The sequence below is a fragment of the Phyllostomus discolor genome, chromosome 3 (assembly GCF_004126475.2).
Source record: "Phyllostomus discolor isolate MPI-MPIP mPhyDis1 chromosome 3, mPhyDis1.pri.v3, whole genome shotgun sequence".
Taxonomy (NCBI): Eukaryota; Metazoa; Chordata; class Mammalia; order Chiroptera; family Phyllostomidae; genus Phyllostomus; species Phyllostomus discolor.
Window position 1 is genome coordinate 187238049 of NC_040905.2, and position 15446 is coordinate 187253494.

The 15446-nt window shown below is 47.9% G+C and overlaps 2 protein-coding genes, 1 long non-coding RNA gene and 1 pseudogene across 3 annotated transcripts; 2 read left to right on the forward strand and 2 right to left on the reverse strand.

The window, feature by feature from the left end:
- Window positions 1-597: 597 nt before the first annotated feature.
- On the reverse strand, window positions 598-4620 carry ALG2 (ALG2 alpha-1,3/1,6-mannosyltransferase). The gene is made up of 2 exons (XM_028513767.2): window positions 4198-4620; window positions 598-1822 (listed from the first exon to the last, which is right to left on the reverse strand). The coding sequence occupies exons 1-2, from the start codon at window positions 4540-4542 to the stop codon at window positions 920-922; spliced, it is 1248 nt and encodes a 415-aa protein (XP_028369568.1). The 5' UTR covers window positions 4543-4620; the 3' UTR covers window positions 598-919.
- LOC118499743 lies at window positions 2648-3053 on the forward strand. Its single transcript, XR_004902267.1, has 2 exons — window positions 2648-2755; window positions 2898-3053. It is a non-coding gene; the product is annotated as an uncharacterized LOC118499743 (long non-coding RNA).
- LOC114514476 lies at window positions 3441-3530 on the reverse strand (annotated as a pseudogene).
- A 260-nt stretch (window positions 4621-4880) lies between the features above and the next one.
- Window positions 4881-13197, forward strand: SEC61B (SEC61 translocon subunit beta). The gene is made up of 4 exons (XM_028518852.2): window positions 4881-5019; window positions 5219-5316; window positions 10125-10226; window positions 12913-13197. Exons 1-4 carry the CDS (start codon window positions 5017-5019, stop codon window positions 12998-13000), a joined length of 291 nt encoding a protein of 96 aa, XP_028374653.1. The 5' UTR covers window positions 4881-5016; the 3' UTR covers window positions 13001-13197.
- The last annotated feature ends 2249 nt before the right edge of the window (window positions 13198-15446 follow it).

A 15446-nucleotide genomic window follows, 5' to 3' on the forward strand; every position in this document is an offset into this window, starting at 1 on the left:
GATCTTAATTAATGCAAGACACGTTAACAAAGCTGACGAATTGGATGACGTTACAAAGTAAACCCTAAGCAATATACACACTGCAGGTGTGACTTCAACAGCCAGTTTACTCCTAGTTTCTGACTTCAGGCTTGGCTGCCTAATCTATGTACGTATGGATCACGGAAGCCAAAATTTAGTATTTTATTGCCTTTTGCTATGATACAATAAAATCATCTTTATTAAAAAACAACAACCACCCAGAACATCCTTGCTGTGGAACCAGGCAACGGTTAAGACTAACCAGAACTTCCCAGCAGAGGACAAGGAACACTCAGGTGCACTGATTCCGGGGATGAGAGTGACCCTGTTCTCAGTCTGCTATGATGCCAAATTCAATTCAGATGAAGACACACAAACTGTCAAGACCAACTGAGGCACAATATGACTCGTTTTCATAGGCCGAGCAGCAATAATCTAGAGAAAATAAAATTAACACATGGGAATGTATATCTTCTTTAAAAAAATATTTTATTTATTTTTAGAGAGAGGGGAAGAGAGGGAAACATTGATCAGTTGCCTCTCAACTGGGGACCTGGCCTGCAACTCAGGCAACATGCTCCAGCCAGGAATCGAACCAGCGACCTTTCAGTTCACGGGCTGGTGCTCAATCCACTGAGCCACACCAGCCAGGGCTATGGATTATATGTTAATCAACACTGATGAGACTCAGAATTATTATAGCATAAGATACTGCTTTTCTGAAAAGCAGACAGAAAGGAGTCATACATAAGAAGGTGGCTCAGATTCAAGAATTAAGTTCATTTTTTAAATACTCTTCAGCACTAGATTCTAGGTTTCTTTTATGGTTTCAAAACTGAGTATACAATCTGTAAAAATGATATTAATGAATGTAGCATGAAGACCTTAAAAAGTCTGATTACACCAGCAGTTTGGTGATATACTGGTGGAGCTGTTCCGTAAACGCTTCAGGGGAAAACTTTTCCTCCACCCTAGCTCTGCCCGCCAGCCCCATTGAGGTTCTTAAGGAAGGTTCATGGATGAACTTTTCTATTGCTTCTGAGAAGCGTGCTGGGTCAGGCTCACACAGAAACCCCGTGACACTGTGGACGACGGACTCCACGGGCCCACCTGAATTAACAGCAATGACCGGGCACTGCATGTACATGGCCTCCAGAGGGACGATGCCGAAGTGCTCATTGCTTGGTGTGTAAATCACGCACGTGCAGCCATGGAGGAGGGAGATTTTCTGTTTGTCTGAGAAAGACCGCAGGAAGGTTACAGACTGGTCAAGGTCAAACTGCTGGACCATTTTCTTCAGTTCCTGATAGTGTTCCACGTTCTCCAGGACTCTCTCGTCATACCCACCGGCCATGATCAGATGAACCTTGTCCCAGTCTTGGGATGTCAGTCTTTCACGCAGCTTCACCAGGGCCTCCAGTGCCAGAGTCAGATTTTTCTTCCTTTCGTACCTGTTGATGGAGAGGAACAGAAACTTTTTTCCCTTGGGGACTAGATCATCAAGTTTTTCAGGGACAGCTGAGTCAAAGCTGGTGACATTCAGAGACGGGTAGAGAACGTCGGGCTCCCTGTGAGACAGGGATGTGAATGTCTCCTTAAAGACGGCCGCTGTGAACCGGCTGTTGACCAGGATGCAGTCGGCCATGCCTGTGGTGTATTCTTCCAGCCAGTCGATCGGGGCCCTGTACAGGCGTTTGAGAAAAGAATCCCTCTTGGTGAGAAGCAGATCTGGGAAGTGACAATAGAACAAGATCTTCTTTCGCCGTCTGGCCAGCTTGAACACTGGGATACAAGCAGACACCTAGCCAAAGCAAAAATCAACAACAGAGAGAGTGACTGGTCACCTAAACTTCAACTGAACCAAAAGAGCAGACGCCCACCCTGCCTCCTGGTCTGTGGGCTCCTCGTGGGCAGTGCCTCATTCTGCTTTGTGCTCCCGGACTCTCACCCAGTACTGAAGGCTGGCCGATGTTTTCTGGATGTGTGCGCAACATTTAAAGCTGCAAGTGCAGTGTTTCCTCCATAATACTATTGCCCAATAGAAATAAAAATCTAGTAGCCACATTAAAATTTTTCAAATTGTTCAATTAATTTGTGTATTTTACACTTACAGCACATCTCAGTGCAGACTAGCCACATGTCAAGTGCTCAACAGTCACCTGTGGCCGGTGGCTCCCATGCTGGACACAGCAGCTCCAGTATATTTCTCCTGAGGGACTGAATGAACTATTTAGTTTTGAGTGAAGGCTCTGGAATCAAGATCGCTAGGGTCTGACTCTTAGCCGTGTGACCACGATCAAGTAATCCACCTCTCTGGGCCTCAATTTCCTTTTCTGTGACATGGTGACAATTATAGTACCAAAAACCTGTATGCTTTTTGTGATTATTAAATGCAATGGGGTATGTCAAAGGCTTAAGAATTTAGCATGTAGTATGTGCTCAAGTAGATATTAGTCATAATCATTAGTGGGCATGAACTACATGCTGGCATTACTAGACTTTCCTGTTAGATATTTTACAAATCACTTAATCTCCAGCTCATGTAACACCTGAAGGTGAGCTTTAGGGATACTGAGGCATTTATCTACAGCTACTTAGTGAGAAAGTAGCAGCTAAATGGAATTTGAATCCGGCTCTCCCCTACTTCCACGCTCAGTTTTTCCTCTACCTGCTGCAGTCTTAGCTGACTCGTGTTTATTAACCAGTCAGACATGCAGGGTGTTTGGAAAATGAAGTATCTCCTACATAAGCAAGAATGATGAAAAGTAACTCAGGAGTGATAGTTAAAGGAATACAGACACAAACGTGACTCCATTTCCCCCTGCGGTGTGGCAAAGACTGGAGCGGTCGGCGGTAACATTCATCGTGCCGCAGAGCACGAAGGCTGCATCCTGTGTAAGGGAAAGTGGAGTGACACACGTCCTCGGAGGTCACACCTGGCAACAGCTACTGACATTTAAAACGAACAACTCTTGGACCTACCGATTTTATTTATGGGGAGTTACCTGAAGGGCATACCGGTACTTGCAGAAGCACAAAGGAAAGTACAAGGATGTTCATTACAAAACTGATCTATTCACAAAAAACTGGTCAAAATGTTAGCGTCAAAGAATGGATAAATTGTGGTACATTAAAAAAAAAAAGAGCAGATTTTTCAGACACTAAGAAGAAGGAAGTTAATCTCTAATACTGATATACAAGGATGTTCAAAACAGAAATTTTAGGTGGGGAGCACCCCCCCCCCAAGCTGTTCAATAGTAGATATGCTGGTGTAGCTGTAAAGAATTTCTGCAAGGGTACAGGAGAAAACTGTTAACTGTGGCTACCTTTAAGGAGAGGAACTGGGACGGGGCTTTTACATTATACTTTTATACTATTGGTCTTTTTTATTCCTGGTAAATGTTACTTTTTTTTCCCCACACTGTACAACCCCCTTCAGTGCTCACAGCCCACAGATAAGGAGGCTGGGCAATGGTTCGAGGTTGCAATTTACTCTGGCATGGGCACACTATGAGAGGCCCACATAAGTGTTACTTTTTAAAATAAAAATGTTTTTGGGGGCGAGGGTGCAGAAGAGCTACAGCCCAGATCCAGGTGGGGGTACTTTATCAAGCAAAAGAATTTGAACTTTTCAATAAGGATTAATGAAGAGCCATGTAAAGTTTTAATGGGGACATGACATGTTTAGCTTGATATTTTAACACCTGACACTGCTGAGGGGCGGGGTTACCTGGCTGCAACGGCTACAGACAGTGTGATGCACGTGGCCTAAAAGTAGTGTCAACAGAAATAATGCAATGAAGGCAAATGGACGAGTTACTCAGAAGTAAAAGCTGACTCAAGGCTGACTTCTAATGCCTGCGTTTCTTACAGCAAGCCCCAAGGCCCCTCTGCTTCAGAATCACCCCCTGTGCCAGAGAAAAAATGCAGATTTCGGGCCCCGTCTCACGCTCCTGGGTGAAAGGATGAAAACTTGTCAGGGTGGGGCCCTATAACGTGCAACTTAAATGTGTCCACACTGAAGTTCGAGAACTACGATCACTCCCAGCTCCGATCTCTCCTGATCAGCTCCAATCTTTCCCAACGGCAGACCGGAAGAGGTCATCAGAGGTCAGGCACTGCGCCCTCCGCAGTGAAAAACCGAGGCGCGGCGACGGACCCGCTGTGTCACCTCACCTGGTCGCACACGACCACATCGAACTCCTCGTCGCTGAGGAACAGCACGTAGAGCGCCAGGAAAATCATGCGCACGTAGGCACAGACCGCGGCGCCTCGGCCGCCCCAGCCCAGGCTGCGAGGCAGCCAGTCCCCGGCGCAGCGGACCGGCAGTTCGCGGCTTTCGGCGAAGCAGTGGCCGGGGTCGTAGTGGGCGGTCCAGATCTTCACTGCACATCCGCGCGCCCGCAGCGCCAGCGCCGCGTCCAGCACCAGCCGCTCGGCGCCGCCCACGCCCAGGTCTGGGTGCAGGAACAGCACCGACGGGCGGGAACCCCCTTTATCCTGAATGTTGTGGTCCCCCATGGCCCGGATTTCTCGCCGGCTTCCCACACCCTTGGGCCCTAGCGCGCAGACTCCTTTCCGGGCTCCTAGCAGGCCCCGCCTGACTACGCCCCGTGGCGCCTGCGTTGCATAGGCCACATCAGCGCAAATTCGTGGGCGCCTAGTAACTGCCGGAGAAAAGTTTTCGTCTGATCATGGACATACATGTCCTCCTTCTGGTAGAAATTGGACTCTATGAAGGCCGCTGTGATCTAAAGGAAGAAGACGGAAGGTCTGCACTTCCCACAGAGCAGCCGACCATGTCGCCGGTAGCAAATTTTTACAGGCATATAGTAGGGCAACCCAGGCGTCCTTGGAGTCTGAGACCCGGCCAGCAGGTCTGAGGGCGGGGCCTGAACGGGTTCCTGAACCAGGTTCTGCAGGCGCTGGTCCTTTGAGTGCTCCAGCGCTTTCCAGCGGTCTGTTCCGGTGCCCTGCCACCCTCCAGCTCCCAGCATGGTATGGCGACCTCCGCTGCTCCTCCTTAGTCCCCGTCTGTCCCAGGCGCCCCGACTTCTCCCTTACGCCTTGCCCTTCTTCCGAGGCTCTCTTGCTTTCCCCACCCTCCCGTGCAGGTGCCCATCTTTGCTGTCAGGGCCTGGGGTCTGGGGCCCGGCGGGCGGCGCTCACCCGTCTGTCTTCTTGTCTCTCTCCACAGCCTGGTCCGACCCCCAGTGGCACTAACGTGGGCTCCTCAGGACGCTCTCCCAGTAAAGCAGTGGCAGCCCGGGCGGCGGGTTCCACAGTCCGGCAGAGGTAAGGACCCATGCGACCCTCTTGGCTGTGGGCCGGGAGAGATGGGGCCCGAGAATCCCCTGATTCTGAGAAGGAGACACCGGGATATTAAGGTTTATAAGGACAGAACGAGCCTTGAATGACGTAGTCGTGGGAGTAATGGCTGCCACTTAAAAAAAGACTAGAACTGGAATTGGGTCAGAGACAACTGAGCAAACTGATGTCATTGAGCTGGTGTCGCTGGCCCTGAGCTTTGCACTCACATTTCTACCCGGAGGTCCCGTACGCGCTCAATTCACATGACTTGTCCTCTCATCCCAGTCCCGCTCCCAGTGACGTTTCTTTACCAGTTCCATATGGCACTGCTCTGCACTCGGTCCCCAAAGCCAAGACTTCAGCGGCATCTTGAGTTTCCCTGATGCCCTCTCTCTGTCCAGCTATTTGTCAGACTTTGAGTTGCACACAAAAACCTGCTCATCATTTCTTTCTCTCTTCATCGCTATTGCCCCAGTTTAGCCATCAACTTCTCTCATTTAGTCTTTGGCGTTTTGTCCATAACTATTGTATTCTCCTGGTCATTTCCTCACCAGTCCATCCTGTGCTCTGGTTCTGTTACTCATCCGCTTAGTTTCTTTTTATTAAACAAAAGGATAACAAGGTTTGTGATAATTTTTTTCAGTCTAACAGCTTCTTTTCTCTCTATCTCCTGTGATCCAGCAATAGTGAACTTGTTACTGTTTTATGAATATCCTTCCCTCCCCAACACACTCCCACAATTTCTATTTATTCTCTCAAGACTAAGCTCAGAGGTTATTTCCTCTTGAGGCCTTCCCTGTCTCCAAAAGTAGCAATAGCTACTTTTCCCTTTTGCTCTCAAAGCACTTCATTCATAATGTGGTAACAGCATTTATTTCGGTATTAGACTTTGGTGGAAGCTGCCCAAGTCGATCTCTGTGCTACTGTGAGGCTCAGCACAACAAATGATGAAGGAAGGAAGGAGTCAAGCAACCCTGGTGTCTTGGGACTCTTGAAGGAACAAGTGGGGTTTTATCCTGAGAGGGTAAGACCTTGAGGAGATACATGAAAACTGTTCATAAGGATGTGAGGAATGGTGAGATTCTTCCTGTGGCTACAGTAGGTAGATACAAAACTAACAACTTGAACTTACAGGAGACACATTTTTGCTCAGAGGAAAGCAGTTCTGATATAGCTCTGAGAAATGGTGGAGTTACCCCAAACAATGGAGAGTTCCTTGTCGCTGAGATGTTTAGGGGGAGGCTAGGACAGACCTGCTGGACAGTGTGCCAGGCTGCGGTTGAGGTTGTATGGTTTGGGCTGCTGTCCCCTTCCACCCTGGGTTTCATGTGTCCTTTGTGCTGAGATGGAAAGCATGTCCTGCAGCAGGGCAGGGCTCCTCAGGTGGGTCTGGTTCACAAGAACTGGTAGTACCGAGGCAGGGAAGTCTGGCCATCTCAGAATTTTTAAAGAAGAAAAAAAGAGATATCACACATTTACCAAATGTAAAGATAATGAAATAGCACACTTACTTGATAAGAGTGAGATGGCTGCTGCACAGAGGAAATGGAGAAACGTAAACATTTGAGGACAGATGGCAGCTTTTCAGGTTGTGGGTGTTGACGGCCTCAGGGTCCAGTCCAGCTGCGACTGATGTAACTAGACAGATCCTGGGTGTGTGTGTTGAGAGAGACAGTGGCGTTCCCCTTCTACCGTTTTGGCACTCTTTAAGTGTTACATAGTGCCTGTAACGTAATAGGTGTCGGCTAAGAATACATCCCTGCTTTGTAAATCTCTGAAAAAGTTGACGCTAATGGTTTAAAAAGTTGAAGATGATGCTTTGGGTTACGAAGTGTGCCGTTTCACATTCTCTCTCCGTGCTCCGTGGTGCAGTCGAGGCAGCACCTGGGAGGAGACTCGGTGAGGGAGTTCACGCCAGGTCAGGTCCGGTCCAGGGTGGAGAAGCCCTTGCTCTTTCCAGTGTAGCACAGAAGATGGCTGTGAGGAGGGAAAGGAGCAGTAGTGCACTGTAAACTGTAAAGCTGTAAAAAGCTCCATGGCATTCAAGGAGGATTAATGGGAATCAGGGATATTAAAATGAGAGAATAGTCAGGGATATTAAGATAACCATCACATAGTTATTGGGGCAACATGCCAGGCACTCTTCTGGCTCGGAGGCTATATCTGTGAGCAGCTAGTCAGGGTTTGACCAAATAAACTCTACATTTCAGTGTGGGAGACAGGCAAAGAAAGAAATAGTGTAATTTCAGGCAAGAAGAGCTATGAAGAAAAGTGAGGCTGGGTGGGGGTAGAGAGCGGTGGGGTTGGGGGGTGGGCATGTAGCTGTTGTAGCTAGGGTTTTCAGGGTAGGGGACCTCTAAGTGGAGGCCTGTAAGAAGCCAGGGAGGAAACCATGCAGCGGTCAGGAAGGAATAGGCTCCTGCCTAGACAAAAGGAATGGTTAAGTGTGAAGACCCTGAGGCAGGAACGAGCTTGGCTTTGAGGAACAGCCGGGAGGCCATCCTGTTAGTACACAGTCCATAAAAGGTCAGTTGTGAAAACCATCCTGTTACGGTGTAGGAAGAGGGAGGCAGTTACACAGTGGCCAGTAAAAAAGGGTAAAATAGACCCCAAATAGAGATTAAAATGGGTTCCGTTAACCTCAACCTACTTCCCAGGGGGCAGGGTTGGGGGTGAAGTATGGGAGGTATTTTGAGTGCTTTTCGGTATTTCTAGGGGTCCTGACTTTCAAGGCCTCTTTGTGTTCCTTGTGTCAGTAGATATGAGAAATCTTTAAAAAGGCCAAACTAATCCTTTCGACTTCCTGTAGTTCCAGGAGACTTTGCAGACAGGATCTAGGGTTGGGAGGTTGGGAGAATCGTGGGCAGCACCCGGTCCCGGGCCTCCTGGTTCAGCCCATGACTCACCAGCTCAGGTTCCCTTTCATGAACAGGGAGGAAATTTCAGGGACCTCCCCCACGGACTAAACGACGTTGTGTATCTCTGTATGAAAGCTCTTCCCGGTGTGTGGACTACTCTGTAAACCCCTGTGCAGTGTGCTTGCTGAAGTTTACAATCAGTTTTCCCATTCTATCACAAACGGTCCTGCAGGTGAGTTACACATTCCCAGGCCACACCATGCAACCTGTAATTAATGTAGCTGAAATATCTCTGTAGAGCAGTAGCCCCAAATCGTTATGTGACACATGTGACACTGATTGCTCCCAGGGTTCCAGCATGAAGTCAGACAGGTCTTTTCCTGGAACCTGAGGTGCAGCCACGACTCCTTTCTTCCACCTCGTGCCGCAGGGCAAGCCGCCCGAGCTCTGGACCGGTGCTTCTTGCGTTAGGGTGTGGGGTAAAGGCCATGGCCGGGCGAGGTGGGGGTTAGGGTCCGATTTGGGAGGGCAGTGAGAGGAGATGGTAGGGACAAGGTTTCCACTCTGTCTTCTCCCTGTATGCCCTTCTCTTTTCCAAAACCCGGAACCAGTAGCCCACAGATACGAGGATTGGGATCGTGAGAGAGGGCATGCTGGGATTTGGGAAACAATAAGGGGCAGTGATGGGACAGCGCTGTCCCTCTCCCTCACCCAGGGCTTCTGAGTTGGTGACGGACAGGCTGAGGAGGCTTTCTTCTGACTGCTCCCCCTGCATCACTCACTCAGGTTGTGGTGCTGGAGCACCCAGGCAAGACGAGAATCGGGCGGGTCGCAGTAGTGCTTGGTGGGAGAGCAGTGACTCCCAGTGACTGAGGAGGGAGGGGCAGGCCTGGGTGTGGTGCTGTGCTGTCCGCTGCATCTGGGCGCCAGGACTGCCTGCGCCCCGCAGCCCATTTCCCCGGCCCTGGTCTCCTGGTGAGGGACCCGTTGGGGGGGTGGTGTACCTCTGTCCACGAACTGCAGCCTCTCACAACAGTGAAAACGTAACCAAATAACCAAATAAGGCTTTGTAAAACGTGCGTTCCATTTCGGGACCTGGGTTATAGTTAAAACTTAATATTTTTGTCTCTTTTATAGTAAATACAGTAATTTTAAACATTTTAGAGTAATCTAAAAATCATATTACAGTGGATCCTTGAACAACATGGAGGTTAAGGGCAGTCAAAAATCCACGAATAACTTCTGACCCCCCCAAACCTTAGCTGCTGCTAACCTACAGTTGACCAGAAGCCTTGCCAACACCAGAGGTGATTAACACATGTTATACACTGTATTATTAGAGTACAGCAAGCTAGAGGGAAGACAGCGTTATTAAGACAGTCATAAAGGAGAGAAGAGGCGTTTATGGTCTGGGGGAGAAAGAACTCCGTGTAAGTGGACCTACACAGCTGAAACCAAACCTGTGTTGTTCAAAGGCTGGCTGTACGTAGATTCAGGGCCTTTTAAAGCAGGGATTTCCTACTCGACTTCACAGAAGTTCACGCGAAGAGAAATTGAAACATTTGTCCATGTGTTGCCCATGTGTTTGGGCAGCTGGGTGGGCTCTGGAGTCCGAAGTAGGTCCTTGGCCCAGCTCAGCCACCTGTTGCCCATGTGGCCTTAGGTGGGCACTTTGTTTAACCCACCTAAGCCCTTTTCTGGGCCTCATTTTCCTCCCTTATAAAACAGAAATGGTAACTTTTCCAGGGTTGTTGCATGCCCTAGCCTATGGCAGGTACTCAGTTCCTGGTAGCGTGAAGACAGTTCGGGGTATACTAACCAAAGGAAAAGTTTTCTCTTGTTTTGGTTCTTTACCAATGTGATGGTAGCCTATGATATAATGCCAGCACAAAGGTTTCTATGAAAAGCGGTTTGTGACATTTTTTCCCTCAACAGGAAAAATGCCAGCTGCGGGACGAGGAGTGCGGGCCGCACGACCTCAGCGGGCACTGGGGGGATGTGGCGCTTCTACACGGAGGACTCGCCGGGCCTCAAAGTGTAAGTGTCGGGAGCCGACCTGGTGTTCCGTCCGCACCGCAGGGCTGCGTGGGGGCACTGCCGCCCTCCGCCGCCGCCTGTGGTGCTGGCTGTGATGAAGTTCGCTCTGCACAGCGGCCCTGTTTGTGCCGGGCGTGCTGGGCTTGGTCTGTTGTCCACATGTCACCCATGTAGTCAGGGGCTGCCATGGCACCCCCTTCTCAGGCAGACAGAAAGCGAGGGAAGAGCATCATGTGGTTGTGCCAGGGTAACCGATGGGAGCAGAGGGCACCGGAGGGAAAACCGCATCATTAGATGAAGTTGCTCTTCATCAGTGTGGGTGTCCTTGTCGCTCACTGAGACATAGGAGTAGCCATTTGAATAGGAGGTGCGTGGTTTTTCAAAGCTCTCCTGGAAGCATAAGCTGATACCATTACAGCCTAATGGAAGTTTTTGCATTACGTTGTGTTTCCAAAAGTTCTCTGGCCTTCTTGCCTTTTGTGGTTGGTGAGTCGACCCTGGAGGGTAAATGTATCCCTTTCCAAGTTCTTGGGTCTCGGAATGCTCATTACGTGGTAGGAAATGGACATTTGGGGGGACGCCTGTGCCTGTCTCACCTCACTTTCCAGGTTTCTAGCACTACATGGCACACCTAACCCCACAGGTCCCTAGGACTCCGCCCGCAGTGGCTTCCCGACCAGCCTGGTGGGTGGGGAGGGTGGGGACAGCTCTTCCTCACCTCCCGCTGGAGACTGAGAGGCTTGGCCTTAGGGAGGCAGAGCTGTGTCCTGAGACAAGCTAGCCAGGGCTGGAATCAGATATTCTGACGTTCGATCCCGTTTTCCATCTGTCTGTCTGGTAGAAGGGAGACAAAATTAGGTTTATCTGGATTAGTTTAATTAACTTGACCAATAGCTTGGCTTGGACCACAAATTAAAGACTTGTGTGGTAAGGTGAGGATGCCTTCAGGAAGAGTAGGTCTTGGCATTGGATTTATGAGTCGGCAGCATCCAGACAACCTCTTGTCTTTGTTAAAGGTGATTTTTTTTTTTGAGTATTCAGAGAGAAGTTTTGAAGCCCCTGCTCTTTAGGGCCTCCAGGGGCGGGAGACTCCTTTCAAGCCCTTCTCGAGAAGCTGGTGAAAGCTGTTGCCTGTGGGCGAGCCTGGCCAGTGCCACCTGCCCCGGGGCTGCTGCTAGGGCTCTCCCAGGAATCACTCGGACTGGTCCCTGGAGTGTCAGGAAGCGCAGTGTGGGCACATCAGAGAGATGGTAAAAGGACACAATAGGGGGTTTGTATCCACAAATCCACGCCTTGGAGCAGTCAAGGAACATCTCAGAGTTTGTTCTTGGCTGTTTGTAGGAGTTTAGAATTTTTCTCGGTTTGAAAATAGTAGCATTTCCTGGGAGCTTATTGTAAACCTGCATTGGTTGTGTTTTAATTTGCTTAGTACCTTAGTAACCCTAGGAGAGAAGTGCTGTGATTACTCATACTTGACTGATGAGGACACCGAGGCTTGGAGAAGGTGGGAAGCAGCCACAGTCACAGCTCATGCGTGGCAGGGTGGGTTTGCACACTCGGCCCTTGGGCCCTGAGAGCTGCCCTCTCAGCGTTGTGCTCTGTGGCTGACGTGGCTCTCACGCTGCTATAACGCAGGGGCTTTGATTCAGGCAGCACGGTGCAGATCTGCTCCCGTGTATTCTTAAATTTGTTTACTCCTGTAATTGTACAGATTCTGAAAGAACAAAATAGCGTAGCAAGGACATTGATTTCTGTGCATTGTTTATTGTCCACCAGTGGACTCTGTTACTCCACTGTGCTGCGGGGTTCATCCACTGCCTTGGGTGCAAAGAATTCTGGGGTCTTTTCCACTGTGCATGCCCCAGTTGTACCCGGGAGGGGAGGTGACATCTCGAATTCCCAAAACTGAGGTTGGCAGGAAGAGTCAGGAAGGCAGGGCCCTTGGGCCGGAGAGGAAAGTCTATTTCCTTCCTCTAATAAACTCATAAGTATGAATCAGACTTAACACATGTTGCCTGAAATGTTTGGTCTTTGAAGATGGGAATCTTAAAGCAGTAAAACGAGAAATATGTGAAATCAGGAAACCTGAGTTCATATCTCCTTTCCTTCTGGCTATGTGCTCTCCAGCAAGTAATAATCTCTCTGGCCTCAGCTGTACTTATTTATGAGATAAATGTTTGTTTTGCCTATGTCACGAGTTTATCAATGGGATCATATATTTGAAAACACTTTGTAACCTACGATTCTCGTCTTTGCAGACCTTGTACATTGAGGCTACACATTGAAGGCTGTCTTTAAATAAGTCTTACTTTGAAATCGTTTTATAATTGGATCATTTGCACCGAAAGAGTTTGGGGAAATTTTTCTGATTTTTTTTTATGGAAAATAATGAATATGTGAAGTTAGAGAGATCGTGTCTTCAAGACATCAGATCATTTTATTTGTGTAATTTTAGTTATGTTTTACTAAAAGGTAAAGATTCCTCCTAGCTAAATAACCACAATGCTGTCTAAACCCCTTCAACATATCCACAATAATAATTTTGGAAATATTTTAAATGAGGTAAATAATATTCTTGAATGCTCTTCTTAGGTGCTCTTCTCCCCCCACCAGGCAATGTTTAGTATTAGAAGTACGGTGATGTATTATTGTTAAAAGTAAGCGTGCCTTTTCTTCTTATTTTCAGTGGCCCTGTTCCAGTATTGGTCATGAGTCTTCTGTTCATCGCTTCTGTGTTTATGTTGCACATTTGGGGCAAGTACACTCGTTCGTAGATTTGGCTGCATCCATCTGTCTGTCATCTGAAGAAGGAAAAAACAGCCCCAATATATCTTGGACCAAAAGCATAGTGGTTTTCTGTTCATGAGAAAGAAATTTTCTGTAAGTTTACTGTTTTACAGGGAACTTAACGAGAATTGATTTTAAGGAATCAGTTTTTTTTGTATGGCTAATAAACTTTTTAGTTCATTTATACCAAGTCTGATTGTTGATGCCTGACTGTTAGGGCCCCTGATCTCTCTGCCTTTCAGTTATAAGTAAATGTGCAGAAAACGTGTGTCGTGGAGATTGTTTCTTGGGGTGGGCTGGCAGTTCTTTATATGGCCACGCAGTCATTCGAATCCAAGGCACTGTAGTTGGCCTTGGCTTGTGTTCTTCCAGGTCTCTCTGTCCCAGTGATGGTCCTTTTGGGCATCGTGTGGTTGTCAAGGAGCATGCCTTCGGCTCCAGTAGGCAGGTCTGTGCTCCGAGGCAGCTGGCGCCCAGGGGAAAGTCCTGGGAGTCGGAAATTGGAAATCTGGGATGAAGCGTTTGCTCGTTCTGTTCTTTGTCTCCAAAACCATAGACAACATTTTTGCCTTTTCTCTCAGTTTCTAATTCTGTGAGTGTAGACCAGGGGTGTCCATATATTTATCACTTGTCGCCAAACCTGTTTTGAAAGAATTCGTTTGTTAAGTTGGATTTTTCAAATAAAATTTTATTTTCATTTTGAAAATTAAAGATCGTTCTATTCAGAGTAAGATATCAGCATTTCTAAACTGATTGATATAATTCCATTCAAAAATTAAAAATTTTTGAGGTTTCACTTAGTTTATGCTTGCCATTCTGGGCATATGCACTCAGTTTCTGGGAGACCCTGGGAAGTGCCAGGAACGGCTCACAGGTGCAGACCCCACACGTCTGGGACTCTAAGCCAGGTGTTCTGAGGAGTGAGAGATCCATGTGAAATCCCCGTAGTTGTCCAGCGGAATCACAACATGAGAAAGAGTATATTAGTTAAAAAACAGGTAATTTTGAAAATGGCGTTCTTGTAAACAAAAAAAATTCCTAGAACAGTTAAGCAGTTTCACTGTGTTTTTCTTAAGTCCTGGCTGTAAAGTAAATTAGGTCCATAGTATCAAATTTAAATGATGAAAATATGTATCTTTAAAAAAGATTTATTAGGGCAATGTATGGGTGAGTGTGCTCTTATAAATCCTAACAAATGGGGTACTAGCAAAAAAATAATGAAAAATTGATTCCTTTGGATCCTGGGAATTGCTTATTTTATGAGGTAGGTATGTGCATTTTGAAATTCCGGGGAAAATGTCTCCATTTCATTTGGAAGAAATTAAAGATGAGAGGTAGATTCTATAATGGATTCCCCCCCCCCCGCCCCCGATATTCAGGTTGGTGCTACAAAAAACAGCTAAAATTTATGCTCTTAATCAAAAAGAAGTCTGTTCCACTGACCAGAGGGGCCTGTTTTTGCCCAGGGAGCTGCTGAAGCCACTGGGGGGAGCTGTTGGGTTGCCAGGGGTGCATTCTCTTCACCACACAGCGCTGCTACCCTCCCTGTCTGCCTCCAGTGTCTCTCGTGGACTGAGAGGGGAAAGTCACTGAATTTTCCAAGCTCGAAATCTGTAAGAAAATGCTGTTTTGTAGTAGCAGAGCAAGGAGATGCTTCGTTCAGCAGAAGGAAAACGGGGGGTTGGGCAGAAATGTACTTCTGGCTCTGATGATAGAGTGCTAATACAGTCTTTGTGTTCAAGCTGTTCCTTTCTTTCTCAATTTTCGAAAATTGTAAAATACACGACATAAAACGCACCATCTTACCCATTCTAAGTGCTCGCGCCAGTGGTGTCGGGCACACTCGTGTGGTTGCGCAGCTGTCACTGCCACCTTCTCCAGTACTCTTCTGTCTTACCAACTGTAGCTAAAGCCGCCCGGCAGCAACCTCTCTGACTGCCCCCCGGGCCCTGGCACCACCATTTCACTTGCGTCTCTATGAACTTGACTCTCAGCACCTCGTGTAAGTGGAATCCTGCAGTATTATGTCTCTTTGTGACCGACTTGTTCCACTGAACACCATGCCCCCAAGGTTCATGCTGTAGCAGGTGTCAGAATTTCCTTTCTTTTTAAGGCTGAATAATATTCCGTTGTGTGTGTGGACCACATTTTGTGTCCCTTTGTTTCCAAATAGGGATTGCTAGACTGTTGTTTCTTGAGTCATGTGCAGTAAGTCTGAAAGCCTGACCAGTCAGATCCTCACCTGCATGACGGCTGCCTTAGCCCAGAGAATCCTGCAGGTCCTGTGGCTCGGGCTGTAGTTCCAGGCATCTCTGAGCGGGGGACACAGCCAGCATGCTCTGAGCAGAGGCTCTCAGTGGTTAAAGCTGGGAAATGAATTACACTATAATGCAGCTCGCATGGAGCCTTTTATTTAAGTTACTGGGGAGCAGC

Bases quoted from the DNA above. Each gene is read 5' to 3' on its own strand.
- ALG2 (XM_028513767.2), bottom strand. From the start codon at position 4,542: ATGGGGGACCACAACATTCAGGATAAAGGGGGTTCCCGCCCGTCGGTG. The intron at 1,823-4,197 runs GTGAGGTGACAC...TGCTTTGGCTAG, and splicing joins ATGTGGTCGTGTGCGACCAG to GTGTCTGCTTGTATCCCAGT.
- SEC61B (XM_028518852.2), top strand. The intron at 5,317-10,124 runs GTAAGGACCCAT...TTCCCTCAACAG, and splicing joins GGTTCCACAGTCCGGCAGAG to GAAAAATGCCAGCTGCGGGA. The intron at 10,227-12,912 runs GTAAGTGTCGGG...TCTTATTTTCAG, and splicing joins GACTCGCCGGGCCTCAAAGT to TGGCCCTGTTCCAGTATTGG.